This window comes from Peromyscus leucopus, chromosome X (genome assembly GCF_004664715.2).
Source record: "Peromyscus leucopus breed LL Stock chromosome X, UCI_PerLeu_2.1, whole genome shotgun sequence".
In the NCBI taxonomy this organism is placed as follows: domain Eukaryota; kingdom Metazoa; phylum Chordata; class Mammalia; order Rodentia; family Cricetidae; genus Peromyscus; species Peromyscus leucopus.
This window is the reverse complement of record NC_051083.1, coordinates 3,286,890-3,303,752: the sequence shown is the minus strand read 5'-3', so window position 1 is coordinate 3,303,752 and position 16,863 is coordinate 3,286,890. Positions and strand designations below refer to the sequence as shown.

The 16,863-nt window shown below is 45.4% G+C and overlaps 1 protein-coding gene across 1 annotated transcript; it reads right to left on the bottom strand.

Moving 5' to 3' along the window:
- Positions 1 to 3,314: 3,314 nt before the first annotated feature.
- LOC114689006 (patatin-like phospholipase domain-containing protein 4) lies at positions 3,315 to 6,290 on the bottom strand. Its single transcript, XM_037199232.1, has 8 exons — positions 6,079 to 6,290; positions 5,886 to 5,956; positions 5,695 to 5,768; positions 5,500 to 5,570; positions 4,713 to 4,894; positions 4,419 to 4,506; positions 3,864 to 4,177; positions 3,315 to 3,734 (listed from the first exon to the last, which is right to left on the bottom strand). The coding sequence occupies exons 5-8, from the start codon at positions 4,890 to 4,892 to the stop codon at positions 3,315 to 3,317; spliced, it is 1,002 nt and encodes a 333-aa protein (XP_037055127.1). The 5' UTR covers positions 4,893 to 4,894; positions 5,500 to 5,570; positions 5,695 to 5,768; positions 5,886 to 5,956; positions 6,079 to 6,290.
- Between the last annotated feature and the right edge of the window lie 10,573 nt (positions 6,291 to 16,863).

Sequence of the window (16,863 nt, the reverse complement as noted above, 5' to 3'; positions counted from 1 at the left end):
CGACCACGTCACGCGCCACGACCCCCCGCTGCTCTTCGACCTCTCGCGCGACCCCGGCGAGCGCCGGCCCCTGACCCCGGCCGCCGAGCCCCGCTACCACGCCGTCATGGCCGCCGTGGCCCGCGCCGTCCGCGCCCACGCCCGCACGCTCGACCCCGCCGTGCCCGACCAGCTCTCGCCCGCCAACCTCGTGTGGAAGCCGTGGCTGCAGCTCTGCTGCCGCTCCGCCCCCTCCGCCCTGGCGTGCCACTGCGCGGGCGACGAGGACGGCGGGGCGGGGCGCGGGCGCTGACGGTCGGGGGGGTGTGGGGGGGCCCCGGACACGCGTGGAACCGGGTTGGACCCGACCCGGGCGAGAGCGACCCAAAAAATGCCAAGAACATGCTAAGAACATGCCAAGAACATGCAAATAATTCGACAACACAAGTGCAATACGCTTGATATCCGGGGTCGGGGTGCACGCGTGACCAGATGAGACCCCCTGGAGGCCGACAAGGGACCACGGACACGCGTGACTCTGGCCCAGACCCTCCCTGAGCAACTGCGACCCCCAAACACGCCAAGAACTGGACAACATGCGTGCAACACACATGATATCCGGGGTCAGGGTGCACGCGTGGCTATACTTGACCCCCCCCAGAGGCTGAGGATGGACCTAGGACACGCGTGATTCTGTCCCCACCCGCCCCAGTGACCACAAACCCAAAATACCCAGGAACATGCCAAGGATACACCAACACGTGTGCAATATGCGTGATCTCCGGTTGTAAGGTCGCGTGTGTGACAGCATGTGACCCCCCTGGAGGCCGACGAGGGACCACGGACACGCGTGAACCTGGCCCCGACCTTCTCCCAGCGACCACGACCCCAAAACACGCTAATGACACACGAACACGCAAACAAAACGCATAACTGTGCTCGGGTTGCACGCGTGACCTCACATGAACCCCCCCCAACCCGCGGAGGACGAGGACGGTCCCCGGCGTCATGCGTGCAACCCCAACCCGCCCACGCGGACATTTCTGCACACACATGAAGGACGCGTGTGCGCGTGTTAAACTTTGCACACGTGTGTGCCCCCTGCCACTGCTGCTTCGCCACACTCAGTGTTTGACATGAAGGACGGGCTCGCGCGGGACCATAAACCCCGCCACGCACACGCGTGACCCGCGCGAGCCCGAGACGAATGTGAACGCGGAGACGCGCTTGGACCCCGCGCACACACGCGTGATCGGGGGCACTGGGGGCCCGCTGTGAGCCCTGACACGTGTGCAATTTCCAAGAAACACGTGTGTCGACCCCGGCACACGCGTGTGCACCGCGAGATGCGAACCCAGAGACGCCTGTCCCCTGAGACACACACTTGTGAACCCCCGCGGGGCAAGCACACGTCAACACGCGTGACCCCCGGGGACCCCAGCCGCCGTCAGTATTCATGTCGTCACCCAGGCGTAGACACGCGCAGCGTCACGTGTGTGCACACGGAAGCTTGCACACACGCCAATCACGCCCGGCCCTTGTGTCCCTGTCCACGTATATTGACGCAACCCATGTTCATGGGACCACGCGTGTTCCGTGATCCATCTCCAGCCCCCCCCCCGTTTGTCCCGTGTCGCCTGCATGTGCATGGCGTGTCCTTGTGCAGCGTCCGTGTGCCCGCGGTGATGGCATGGGGTGAGGCCCACGCGCCGCCATATTTCACTTTTTATTTTCTTTTTCTCTTTGCTACCAATTTTTTTTTGTTTTTTTATTTAAATTTTTTATTTCAATTTTAAATTTCAATTTTAATTTGGTCTTCACCTTTTTTGTTTTTCCTTGTAGAATTTTAAAATTTTTTTAAATTCTCCATTTTTATTTTTCCTGTCGATATTTTTTATTTTTATTTCTTGTTTTACTTTAAAGTTTTTTCTTTTTATTTCTTTTTCTGTTTTATTTTTTTTCCAAAAGAAATTTCAAATTTTTTGTTGTTGTTTTTTTTTTTTTGTCAAATTTCAATTCCCCTTCTGATATTTATTTCGCCTCCTCCCGCGCCGTTATTTATTCCGCGCCCCCCCCACTGCGTCCCCCCCATTCATTCCCCCCCAAAAAAACCCCGTGTGTGAAGGACGAAGAAATGAATTTCAAAAAAAACTTGTGAATTGTGAAAATGTCCGCCCCGCCCCCGCCCCCGCCCCCGCGTTCACGCAGAGCGAGAATAAACGAAGGACCTGGGCTCGAGCGTCTGCTCTTGGGCGAAAAAAAAATTTCCACGGCTTGATTTCTATTCTAGTTCAAATTTTTAATTTTCAAATTTTAATTCTAATTCTAAAATTTTGTTAATTATTTTCCCAGGTTTAAAAATTTTAAAAATTTTTTTAATTTTTGTCAATTTTTACGTTGCCTTGTGAGGTTTCAGGACCACAGAGGGGGGAATACAGGAAAAAAAAAATTTTCCGATTGTTTGACTTTAATTCTAATTTTAAAATTTTCTAATTTTTTTAAGTTAAATTTTTGAAGGTAAAGAACTTACTTTTCTGATTTTTAAAATTTTTCTAATTTGTTTTTAATTTTTTCACGTTGACTCGTAAGGTTTCAGGGCCACAGAGGGCGGGGGGCAAAAAAAATTGAAACAAATAAATGAAGAAAAATTAAAACAAAATTTAAAAGGAAAAAAAATCTTAAAAAAATTTCAAATTTGAATTTGAAAAACTATTTTGGGGAGGAAAAAATTTAATTTTTTAATTTCAATCCCATGCTCGGTGTCCGTGTCTCCCGTGTGGCGCGGAGGACTCAGCCGTCAGCACCCCAGGCGGCGAGGAGGACTGAGCGGGGAAAAAATAACACGGACCACGCGGGAGGCGAATTTTCGAAATTTTCCGAAATTCAGAGAAAAAACCAAATTTGAAATTTGAAATTTTTGAAATTTCGAAATTATAATTTTTATTTCACAACTGAAGACAGAAAAAAAAAAGGCGACGCTGTCAATCAATCCCCGCACAGGAAGTCCCGCCTCCCCCCCGCCGATCACGCGTGTCGCGACCACACGCGAACTCACACACGCGTGACCGTGTGCGTGTCCGCGCACACGCGTGTTGTGATCACCAGGCCCAGCCCTCGCGGCGCAGGAAGCGCGCGGCGTCCCGGAAGCCGGCCTGGGCCTGGGCCTCGAGCGCGGGGCGGGGGCGGGAAGAGCGCGTGGCGCAGGCGCCGCAGGTTGGACGCGGAGAGCTGGGGGCGGAAAACACGCGTGGTCACGGGAAAACACGCGTGTTCGGGCCGGAGTCACGGGAAAACACGCGTGTGGTCGGCGTGAGGTCGGGCGTGGGTCACGCGGGTCACGGGAGGGTGGGGGAGCGGGATGGGGGTGGGGGGTGGGACAGGAAGTCACGCGTGTCACAGGAAGTCATGCAATAGGAACAGGAAGTCACACGTGTGCAAGACAGGAAGTCACAGGTGACATGGGAAAACACGCGTGTGATGGGTGGGAGAACGTGGACCAGAAGTTGGGGGGCGGGACAGGAAGTTACGCGTGTGTGTGACCGGAAGTCACGCACGTCATGTGAAAACACGCGTGTCACGTGTCCAGCACTCACCGCCACCTCCAGGTTGTTCATGCGCACGCGTGGACCCCAACCCCACAGGCCGGGGTCCCGGGGCGACACGACGGCGCCGCCGCAGAACGGGGACACGGACACGGCGCGGCCCAGGCCGGGCGGCACGGGGAGGGCGTTGGAGAGGGCGCCGTCAGTCCAGGCCTGCGGGGGCACACGCGTGTGAGCACGGACACGGAACACGGAACACGGAACATGCGACATGTGACGTGTGACGTGGGACACGGAACATGAAACACAGGACACGTGACCCCGCCCCACGCCCCCGCCTACCTCGCCCTCGAACTCCACGGCCTCGAGTCCGGCGAACACGGGGACGAAGCAGCTGGCGAGCAGGACCTGGGGGGGGGAGCGGGAGAACACGGACGACACGCGTGTGCGAAACCCACGGCCGCCGAGGCCACGCGCGGCGTCCACACACGCGTGAGTCCCGTCACACGCGTGTGCGCGGCATTGGTGTGACCGACTGGGACCGGGGGGAAGGGGGGGCAAAACCCACGTGTGTCGTGGCGTGTCACGGCGTGCTTCACTCCCTGGATGCGTGTTTTCACACGCACGCGTGCGTCTGTGCGCGGCCCGGGCTTCCCATCACGCGTGTGCACCCAGGACCCCGACCCCCGACCCCCGGGGCCCCCGCGCTCACCCGCACCAGCTCCTCCCGCGAGGCGAACGCCGACACCCGGCCCTGGGTCGCGGGTCACGCGGATCAGCGTGACGTCATAGACACGCGTGACGTCACAAACACATGTGACGTCATAAAACACGTGACGTCACGCACGCGTGTGCCTGCGTGTCATGCGCCCCACCGCGCCCCACGCTCACCTCAGCCGGGCCAGGAAGTCGAACCCCGGGGTCGCGACCCCCAGCGGGCGCCGCCGCGCGTCCTCGCCAGGTCGAGGGCGAAGCGCGTGCAGAGCTGCGGGAGAACACGCGTGTGTGCGCGCACACGGGTCCCATGATCCCCGCCCCGGACGCCACCCCGAACCCCGGGATCCGTGGAACACGCGACACGCGCGATGCACGCGTGACGCATGACGTAGGCGTGACGTGTGCGTGCACACGTGTGATCGTTTCTTCTGCACACGCGTGTGCCAACCCTGTGACCCCCGACCCCCCGCTCACCTCCAGCCGCTCGGGCGCCGTCACCAGCGCCGCGGCCACCAGGGCCCCGGCCGAGGCCCCCGCGACCCCCGTGACCTGGCGCAGCAGGCGTGACCCGCGCACACGCAACACGTGTGCCGCGCCCAGGTGGTAGAGGCCCAGGAAGCCGGCGGCCGAGAAGGAGAGGCGCACGGGGGCCATGGCTGTGGGGGGGGGACACACACACATGCGTGTCAGGGCCGCGCACACGCGTGTGACCCGAACACGTCCCTGCACACGCGTGACCCAAAAATTATTTTAAAAATACACGCGTGAGACTCGCACACGCGTGACCCGTGACCTTTGCACACGCACACGCATGACCTTTGCACACGCGCACGCGTGACCTTTGCACACGCACACGCGTGACCTTTGCACACGCACACGCGTGACCTTTGCACACGCACACGCCTGACCTTTGCACGCGCGTGTGCAATTTGCACGCGTGACCCCAAAAATAAAAATTATAAAACCGGACCCTCGAACCCGGGTCACGCGTGACGCGTGTTTCCCGCGCCCTAAACCCGACCCGGGACCCCGGGGACCCCGTGACCTCGTGACCCCGTGACCCCGACTGCCAGAGTCACGTGGGCCGCGCTCCCGGCGCCACTTCCGGCCGGCGACCTTTTTCCCGCCGGTGGGGTTGAAAAAAAATAAATAAATAATCGGACCGGAAGTGCCGCGGTTGACGGGCAGCGCCGCGGCCCTCCCTCCCGGAAGTCCCGGCCCACACCGCCATTTCCAAACCCCCAGGACCCCGGGGACTCACATGGGGGATCTGGGAGAAGCCGCTTCCGGTGTCGGCGCGGTCACTTCCGGTCCGCGACCTTTTTCCCGCCGCTCGGGTTGAAAAAAAAAAATGAATGGGACCGGAAGTGCCCCTCTTGACGGGCAGCGCCGAGGCCGGCCCGGAAGTCCCGCCCCTCACCGCTCTCCCCAAACCCACGGGACCCAGGGGACTCACGTGGGAACCTGGGAGAAATGGCTTCCGATGTCTGCGCGGTCACTTCCGGTCCGCGACCTTTTTCATGCGTTTTACTTGAAAAAAAAATGAATGGGACCGGAAGTGCCCCGCTTGACGGGCAGCGCCGCAGCCCGCCCGGAAGTCCCGCCCCACACCACCCTTTCCAAACCCCCAGGACCCCGGGGACTCACGTGGGGGATCTGTGAGAAGCCGCTTCCGGTGTCGGCGCAGTCACTTCCGGTCCGCGACCTTTTTCCCGTCGCTCGGGTTGAAAAAAAAAAGAATGGGACCGGAAGTGCCCCTCTTGACGGGCAGCGCCGAGGCCGGCCCGGAAGTCCCGCCCCTCACCGCTCTCCCCAAACCGCCAGGATCCCGAAGACTCACAAGGGGGAAACTGTGCGACTGCGCTTCCGGTGTCGGCGCAGTCACTTCCGCTGCCTGCGACCTTTTTCGCGCTCTCGAAATATAAGTCACGGGCGGGGAAACCGGCAGTGCCCGGTGATGGACAGCACCGCCCCGCCGGAAGTCCCGCCCCCGTTGCGGACCCCACTAACTTGGTCCTCGGGTTACAGCGGCCACTTCCGGTTTGCCTGGGGCCGCCCCTTGTCAATCCCTCCGTCCCCTTCCCTTCGGGTCCCGCTTGGTGACGTCAGACGCACGAGCGACGCACGCGCGGCGGCAGCGGCTGCGGCGTCGGAGCCCGAAACGGAGGCGGCGACAGCGGCCCCAGCCAAGGACTTCCGGCCAGGATGGCCGCACTTCCGGTCTCCGCGCCCGGACAGCTCCGCGGACTCGCCGCCCCAGAATCCGCCGCGCGCGGCCACGGCTGCGGCGCTTCTCTGTGACGTCACCCGCGGCGCCGCGCCTCGGGGCCGCCATGTTGGGCTCCGGCCTTTCCGCCGCTGCCGCCGCCGCCGCTGCCGTCCTCGTTCCGGAAGTTCTCTGGCGCCGACTTCCGCCCTGCGAAGGGCAGCGGCCTCGGGCCCAAGATGGCGGCGCACCCGCCATTTTGAAGGAATTATTTTTTTCTTTTTCCTTTGTTTTCTTTTTCTCTCTCGGTTCCCGCGCGGCGGAGGCGGCGGTGACGTCAGCGGGGGCGGGGCCTTAGCGGGTCGGGTGACGTCACCCAAAACAAGCCACGCCCCCCGCCGAAGGCGCCAAACCGGGCACGGCCTTGTGAGTGACGTGTGATGTCAGGGGGCGGGGCCGGGGAATTTTGAAAAATTTTTTTAATATTTCACGGAATTTCAATTTTTTTTTTTATTTTAACATTTTTGTTTTAAATTTTCACCGATGAAAAGTCCGCATTTTGTAATTTTAGATTTTAAATTTCACCACGATGATGATTTCAAATTTTCAATCCTTATAATTTTATCATCTTGAAATTAATTTTTTTATTTATCAAAATTAATAAAGTGGAAAATTTAAATCAATAAAACGAATTAAAATCTATTAAATTATTAAAAATTCACAAAATTAACAAATTAAAAATTAATTAAATCAATGAATTAAAAAGACTAAATATTTATTTTCCATTTAAAAAAGGATTTTTTTTTCTTTGCCGTGAAAACAAAGTTGACCGCGGTTTAAATCCAGGCAGACGGGGGAAAAAATAAATAAATTTTCCGAATTTATTTTTGCATCCAAGCCCCACTGCGGACTCGACCTGAGATGCAGCGTCGACTTTAATTCCCATGAAATTTCGTAGAATTTTTTAATTTTTTTCTAAATTTTGATTTCGGGTTTCTCCAATTTTAAAACTTTTCACAGGGCCCGTGGCGTGATTTTTACAGCCTTTTTTAAGTTATTCCGTTCTTACACGTGATCACGCGCGTGTGCACAGCTGAGAATTAAACGATGAATTTTTTTGCAAATTAAAATTTAAAAAAAAATTTTTTTGGAGAAGAGAAAAACATGGCAACCGCACGAAATTCCCCGCGATTTTTTGTTTGTTTTTTTTTGTTTTCCAGAAAAGAAGCCGCATGAAAAAATCGACATCAACAACACGGGCACCGCCAGACTATTTTTTTTTTTTTTGAAGTTTTTACTTAAAATTTTATTAAAAACTTTTTATAATTTCAATTGTGCAGCACCCACGGAACCCACGCACACGGAACCCACAAAGTAGGGAAAAAATTTGAAATTGAAAATTTCACCTGAGGGAAAAAAAACCCAGACTTTTTGAAAAACATCACAAACAAACTCACATCCATTTTTTAATTTAATTTTCCAATTTCAAAGCTAAAATCCCCAATCTTCACGCAATTTTCGAAAAATTTTAAATTCGAAATTTGCCCTGGGGGTGGGCGTGGCTTCCTGGATGCTTCATGTGATGCACAGGTACCTGGGCTCCGTGACGTCACCCGGTGGCAGGACCTGGCCATGTGATTGACAGGTGACGCCGGGGGCTGGGTCTGGGAATTTTTGAAATTTTTTTTTAATGATAAATTTTTTTTTTTAATTTTTTTGTTTTTTAAATTTTTGTTTCAGTTTGAATTTTCGGAGCCCAACGTCCTTTTCACCGATCCACGGTGAGGATTTTCCCCGCCCTGGGGCCGCAGCCTCCGCACCCTTGGCCAACGAAAAGTTGCGATTTTTTTGTTATTTTAAATTTAAATTCTTTTTTTAATTTTGATGTTTTTCAGTTTTTCGAAAATCGAACCAGCTAAATTATTGACGCTGCTAAAATTCGGTTTACTTATTTTTTTTTAAATTGAAAAAATCGACAAATTTTAATGAATAAAATAACTTAAAATCAAAAATTATTGAAATTAATTAAAATTAAGAAAAAATATTTATTGATTTAATATCTAACCTTGGTAAAAGAAAAAATATTTTTTACACGGGGATCACACGCGACTGCACAACAAGAATTAAAAAAATTTTTTTCATGATTTTTTTTTTTTTTTTTTTTTTTGCAAATTAACTTTTTTTGAGAATTGAAAAACACGGAAAACACAACGAAATTCCCCGGACCCAGGACAAAGCTTCGTGAAGACATCGACAATTTTTTTTTTTAATGGAAGTTTTTAAAACATCGCACAAGAGTAAAATTTAAAATCACGCGGCTACGATTTCATTTCAGGGAAATTTCAAAAAAAAATTGATATTCAAAATTTCACAGACAGCGAGAATCCGGTGAATCAATCCCAGACGTTTTCAAAAAATCACAAACTTGATTTATAATTTAAATTCAAAATTTCAAATTTCAATTTCCTGACATTCAAGCACTTCCAAGATTTTAGCGCAATTCTCCAAATTTTGATTTCAAAATTTTGATTTCAAAAAAATTTTTTTGGTCTGATTATCCATGGGGTGGGCGGGGCTTCCTGGACGCGCCCCGTCATGGACAGGTCACCAGGCCCCGCCCACAATGTTGTCACTCCCACCATGCTCCCACACTCCCATGTGTTCCATGTCGACATCACGTGACCCGGGTCAGTCCACCAGCTGGACGATGCCGGGGGCGGGGCCGTGTCAGTGATATGTGAGTCCGGTAGCGGGACCTTGAAATTTTGGAATTTTTTTTTATGAAATTTCAAAATTTTTCAATTTCATTTTTTCTCATTTTGAAATTTTTATTTAATTTTGAATTTCTGGAGCCCAGCATCAGAATTGCGGATTTTCCCGCCACCGGTTGCGACACACATGGACCGATGAAAAGTCGGGATTTATTTTTTGTAATTTTAAAACTTAAGATTCATTTTTAAGTTTTGATTATTTCAATTTTTCAAAAATCAAATTTCTATTATTTTATGATCGTGAAATTCATTTTACTTTTGTTTGACTAAAGTTGACAAAATCGACAGATTTAAATGAATAAAATCCATAAGATAAAAGCTATAAAATTAATAAATGAAAAATTACTTAAATTAATTATTCAGTTAATAAAAATTATTGATTTAATTCCGAAAAAGTTTTTTTTTTCTTTGCCGTGAAAACAAAATTGGCCGCGGGTCAAATCCACGAAGACGGGGAAAATAATCAAAAATTTTTCAATTTAAATTTTACATCCAAGCCTGAGAATTCAACAAATAAATTTTTTTATGATGAGTTTTTACAAATTAAAATTTAAAAACATTTTTTTTGAGAACAGAAAAACGTGGCACACCCCATGAAATTCCCCGCGATTTTTTTGGTTTTTTTTTTTTTCCCCAGAAAGAAAGCCGCGTGAAAAAATCGACGTCAACAACACACGCACCGCCAGATCATTATTTTTTAATTTTGAAGTTTTTCCTCGAAATTTTATCAAAAAATTTTCGTAATTTTAAAATTTCACCTCCCCCCGTCCTCCCGACCAAACACCATTCTTTCTTCTTCTTCTTTTTTTTTTTTTTATAAAATAATGGTCCAGCACCCACGGTACCCACGCACACGGAAACCACAAAATAAGGAAAAAAATAAAAATTCAAAATTTTTGAAAAAAAATCCTGGACGATTTGACCAAAAATCACAAACAAAATTTTTTTTGATTTGAAATTCATTTTCAATTTAAATTTCCAATTTCAAAGTTAAAATCCCCCAAATTCACTCAATTTTGAAAATTTTACATTTGAAATTTCCCAGGGGGTGGGCGTGGCTTCCTGGACAGGCGCCACGATGGATGGACAGGTCTCCGGGCTCCGCCCACAATGACGTCACCCTCACCTGAGTGCGTCTCCCGTGTGTCCTGGGCACGGGACCGAGTGATTGACGTGTGATGTTGGGGTCGGGTCCGGGACGTGTGATTGACAAGTGATGCTGGCAGGGGCGGGGATGGAAAATTTTGAAATTTTTTTTTAATTTCAAACTTTTTTCAATTTTTTTGATTTTGAATTTTTGTTTTAAGTTGAATTCTCGGGGCCCAGCGTCCTTTTCACCGTCCCAGGTGGAGGTTTTTCCCGACCCGGGCCTTGGCGCACAAGTGACCGCTGAAAAGTCCGGATTTTTTAATATTTTAATTTTTAAATTTTATTTTTAAATTTTGATTATTTTAACTTTTTAAAATTTAAAATTATATATTTTTTTATAATTATGAAATTCATTTTATTCACTTATGAAAATTAATAAAATCGGCAAATTTAAGTGAATAAAATGCATTAAAATGTATAAAATTAATAAAAAAATTAGTAAAATGAATGAATTAAAATTAATAAAAATTTTTCATTTTTTTGTTTAATAAAAAAAATATTTTATAATTTAAAAAAAATTTTTTTAGCATGAAAACACAATTGAAATCCTCGCAGACGGGGGGGGGGAATTTAAAAAAGTCTTCCCATATAATTTTTTAAATCCAAGCCTCACGCCCGTCTCCACCTGAAATTTGGTGTCGGTTTTCTTTTTTATGAAATTTCTCAGAAATTTTAAATTTGAAATTGGATAATACTCCCCATTTTTAAAACTTTTAGCCCATTTTTTTCACACAGAAAATTCTCAGAGCCTAAAAAATGGACGAGAATTTTAATCTGTTGTGAAACGTTTTCCTCCGTGACACGTGACCGCACGCGTGTGCACAGCGGGAGAATAAATTTCTTTTTCACAACGATTTTTTGACAAATTCATTTTTTTCCCCCAAAATCAACGTCAACCATTTTTTTTATGTTTTGAATTTTTTTACTCAATTTCAAATTTTTTTTCACATTTTCAACATTTTCCGCCCACACGAAGACATCGCCACGGTTCCCGGGGGCGGAGCGGGGCCATGTGAGTGACGGGAGAGGCCGGGGCGGGGCCGTGTGAGTAATGGGCCGGGGAATTTTGAAATTTTTTTTTTTTAATATTTTAGGAAATTTCAATTTTTTTTCTGATTTTGAATTTTTTGTTTTAAATTTTCAGCGATGAAAATTCGGCATTTTTAAATTTTAAATTTCACGATGATGATGATTTCAATTTTTCAATCCTTATAATTTTATCATCTTGAAATTAATTTTGTTTATTGATCAAAATTAATAAAGTGGAGAATTTAAACAAATAAAATTACTAAAATGAATTAAAATAAATAAAATTATTTATTAAAAATTCACAAAATTAACAAATTGAAAATTAATTAAATCAATGAATTAAAATCTATAAAAAATTCTTTTCCATTTAAAAAAGGATTTTTTTTCTATGCCGTGAAAACAAAGTTGACCGCGGTTCAAATCCACGCAGACGGGGACCAAATTAAAAACTTTTCCGATTTAATTTGTACATCCAAGCCCCACTCCGGGACTCGACCTGAGATGCAGCGTCGACTTTAATTTCCACGAATATTCGTAAAATTTTTAAAATTTCTTCTAAATTTTAATACAGCGTTTCTCCATTTTTAAAACTTTTCACAGGGCCCGGTGGGAAAATCCCAAGAAATTCGCGCCCGTGGCGAGATTTTCAGCCTTTATGAAGCGTTTCCGTCCTTACACGTGATCACGCGTGTGTGCACAGCTGAGATTTCAAAACATAAATTTTTTTCACCATGAGTTTTTGGCAAATTAAAATTTAAAAAATTTTTTTTGAGAATAGGATTTCCTCGCTCCGCGATTTTTTTTTTGTTTTTTTTCCAGAACCATTTTCTTTATTTTGAAGTTTTTACTCAAAATTTTATGACAATTTCATAACTTCACCTCCCCCCGCCCCCCGACCAAACACCACTATCATTACTATTTTTTTTTTAAAAAAAAAAAATAATGGTCCCGCACCCACGGGACCCACGCACATGGAAACCACGAAATAGGGAAAAAAATTAAAATTAAAAATTTCACCCGCAACAAAAAAATCCGAGAAAAACAATCCCGGGCTATTTGACAAAAATCACAAACAAAATTTTACTGAGTGGAAATCCATTTTCAATTTCAATTTAAATTTTGAATTCCAAACTTAAAATCCCCAAACTATATGAAATTTTCCAAATTTTAAATTCGAAATTTCCCAGGGGTGTGGGCGTGGCTTCCTGGACAGGTCCCAAGATGGACAGGTCGCTGGGACCCTTCCCACAATGACGTCATCCCCACCTGCCCCTGAGGGCAGTCTCCTCTGTGTCCTGGCATGGGGTTGGGGGCGAACCTGGCCTGCGACGTAGTGATTGACGTGTGATGTCGGGGGGCGGGTCTGGGCCGGGCGTTGTGATTGACAGGTAGTGCCACCAGGGGCGGGGCTGGAAAATTTTTGAAATTTTTTTTTAATGATAAATTTTTTTTTTTTTAATTTCAAATTTTCTTCAATTTTTTGATTTTGAATTTTTGTTTCAATTTGAATTTTCAGCGCCCTGCGTCCTTTTCACCGTTCTTTGTTGAGGCTTTTCCTGCCCCCGGGCTGCGGCGCACCATCGACCGATGAAAAGTCCGGATTTTTTATTATTTTAAATTTTAATTTAATTTTTAAGTTTTGATGATTTCAATTTTTTTAAATTTAAAATTATATAATTATAAAAAATTATATAATTTTTTATGGTTATGAAATTCATTTCATTCACTTCTGAAAATTAATAAAATCGAGAAAATTAAGTGAATAAAATCAATTGAAATGTATAAAATTAATAAATCAAAAATTAGTAAAATGAATGAACTAAAATTAATAAAAATTTTTTGTTTAATTAAAAAAATTATTTCATCATTTAAAAATGTCTTTTTACAAAGAAAACAAAATTGACCGAGATTGAAATAAAGAAATAAAAATAAAATAAAAAAAAAAAATCAAATAAAGAAAGTTCCCATTTAATTTTTAAACCCAAGCCTCACTCCCAACTCGACCTGAAATTGGGCATAGGTTTTATTTTCCATGAAATGTCTTAAAAATCTCAAATTTTGCATTTATCTCAATTTTTCAAACTTTTCCCGATTTTTTTTCTCACACAAGAAATTCTCGGAGCCAAAAAAAAAATGGACGGGAATTTTAAACTTTTATGAAATTTTTCCCTGTGCACAGCGGAGAATATATTTTTTTTCACAAGGATTGTTTGACAAATTCATTTTTTGGGGGGAAATTGAAAAACGTGGAAAACGAAATCCCCCAGACCCGGGTTTGTTCTGTTCCCCCACAAATCGACTCAACTTCAAAATTTTTACCACATTTTTTTTTCACAATTTCAAAATTTTCCGCCCACATGAAGACGTCGCACCACGGTTCCTGGGGTTGGGGGCGGGGCCTCCCGGTGTTGGGCGGGGCCTGCGAGGAAGCCTGGGGCCTGGTGGGAAATCCTGAGTCACCAAAGTCCCTGGGGGTGGGCGGGGACTCTGGTGGTGGGTGGAGCCTCCGGGGTGGGCGTGGCACGGCGATATTGGGCGGAGATTGTCTTGTGGGCGGGGCTTCACGTGGGTGGGCGGGGCCTCCCGGGATGGGTGTGGCCTCCAAGTGGCGGGCCTGTGGTCGGTTGTGATGATTTTTAGTGATTGTTGAGCACACACGTGACGCACACACACACACACACGTGTGTTTTCAGCGCCCACGTGAGCCACACACACACGGAATCCACAAAGTAGGGATGTAATTATTTTTAATTATTATTATTATTGTTGTTGTTTATTTCCTTAAATGTAAAATTTAAAATCAACCGACCACGATTAAATTACTAGGGAATTTCAAAAAAAAAATTAAAATTCCAAATTTCACACGCGGTGAGAACCGGACGAACCAATCCCGGACGTGTGTAATAAAAAAATCACAGACAAACTTAATTTTTCATTGAAATCCAAATTTTCAAATTTCAATTTAAATTTCCTGAAATTCAAGCACTTCCAAGATTTCCCTGAAATTCTCAAAATATTGATTTCAAAAGAAATTTTTTTGTCTGATTTTCCAGGGAGTCGGCGGGGCTTCCTGGACGCGCCCCCGTGATGGACAGGTCACCAGACCCCACCCACAATGTCGTCACCCCCACCCGCACCGGAGTTCCCATGTGTCCCGCGTCGGCGTCACATGACCCGGGTCAGCCCACCAGCTGGACGATGCCAGGGCCGGGGCCGGGAATTTTTTTTCTATGAAATTTCACATTTTTTCAGTTTGAAATTTTTATTTGAATTTTGAATTTTTTCGGAGCCCAAGGTCCGAGTGGCGGTTTTTCCCGCCCCCGGCCTTGGCGCACATGGACCGATGAAAAGTCAGGATTATTTTATAATTTTAAATTTTAAATTCATGATTAAGTTTTGATTATTTCAATTTTTAAAAAATTAAAATTCTATTTTATGATCGTGAAATTCATTTTATTCTTTGTATGAAATGCGACAAAATCGACAAATTTAAATGAATGAAATCAATAAAATAAAATTTATAAAATTAAAAAATCCAAAATTATTGAAATTAAAGGATTAAAATTAATAAATATTATTAATCGTTTGGTTATAAAAAATTATTTTAATTTAGAAAAAGTTTTTTTTCTTTAAATCGTGAAAACAAAATTGACTGTGGTTTAAATCCACGCAGGTGGGCGAAAAAAATAAAAATAAAAAAATCAGAATCCGGACTCGACCTGACATTCAACGTAGTTTTTAAATTCCATGAAATTTCTTAAAATTTTAAATTTTTTTTTAGCGGAGAACTAAAAAATAAATTTTTTGTGTCACAATGAAATTTTGGCAAATTATTTTTTTTCTGGCGGGTGGGGGGGAAACCGAAAAACATGGAAAAAGAAATTCCCTCGACCTGGATGTGTTTTTCCCACCCCAAACGAAGCTGCAGCAAAAAAATCGACGTCACCGACACGCGAACCCCCAGACCGATTTTTATTTGGAAATTTTTACTCAAATTCACGAAACTTTTTGAAATTTTTCATTAAAAATTTTACCGAAATTTTTCACAATTTCCAAGTTTCCCCTTCCTCGCCCTGATGATTTAATCATTTTTAATCATTATTATTATTGTTGTTGTTGTTTTTATTTCCTTAACGGCAGATGTAAAATTAAAAATCATCCGATAACGATTAAATTCCCGGGAAATTTTGAAAAAAAAAAAATTTTAAATTCAAAATTTCACACGCGGCGAGAACCCCAAGGAACAAATCTCGGACGTGTTTAAAACAAAATCACACACAAAATGTTTTTCAGTTCAAATTCATTTTTAATTTAAATTCAAATTTCAATGAAATTTCTTAAAATTTCAAACCTAAAACCCCCAGAATTCACGCAATTTTCCAAATTTAAATTTTGAAATTTTATTTTCTCCGAGTTTCCACGGAAAATAAAAACCCTATGGTTGGGTGGGCGGGGCTTCCTGGACACGCCCCGTGATGGACAGGCTCCCGGGCCCCGCCCCCAGTGACGTCACCCCACCCGAGTGTGAGCACTGAGGACCGAGTGTGAGGACCGAGTGTGAGGACCGAGCGTGAGGACCGAGCATGAGCACTGAGCACCGAGCGTGAGCACTGAGGACCGAGCGTGAGGACCGAGCGTGAGGACTGGGTACTGGGTCCTGGGTGCTGGGTGCTGGGTGCTGCCGTCCATTCAGATTTATTTAAATTTCATTCAGTTTTATTTAAATTCATTCAAATTTCGAGGCTAAAATGGCGACGTCATCTTTGACATGGAAATGTATTCAAATTTTATTTAAATTTCATTCGGTTTTATTTAAATTCATTCAAATTTTAAGGCCGACTGCGGTGACGTCATCGTCGACATGGAAATTTTTATTCAAATGAATTCCCGTTCGACTCAGATTTTATGCAAATTCGACTTGGTTTCATTTAAATTTTATTCAAATTTCGAGGAAAAAAACGGCGACGTCATCGTTGACATGGAAATTTATTCAGATTTTATTTAAATTTCCTTCAGTTTTTTAATTGTTTAAAGATTCATTCAAGGGTAGAGGGCGAGAGGGCGGTGTCGCATTAACATGGAGAATTTTTATTGCAAATTTATTCCGGTGTGTTAAAATTTTATTCAGCTTTCTCTTCGGTTTATTTATATGTTATTCAAATTTTATTTAAGATTTGCCTCCGTATTATTTAAATTTATTCAAATTTTATTTAAATCGCAGAAGCGACAATCGCTCTGGGTTTGGAAAATGTTTTTTTAAAAAATCTCTCCTTAGCCTGGGGGCGGGGCTAAGGAGCCGGGGGCCGTGGCCGGGGGGGGGCCGGAGCGGGCCTGTCCGTCAAGGGGTTGCCATGAGTCAACCCTCCGTCTGCATTCCGTTGATTGACAGCCGCAGCAAAGAATGTACAAAGAAGGAAAATAAAATTCTCTCCTTGAGAGGGGGGGCGGGCGAGGACGGGGGCGGGGCGGG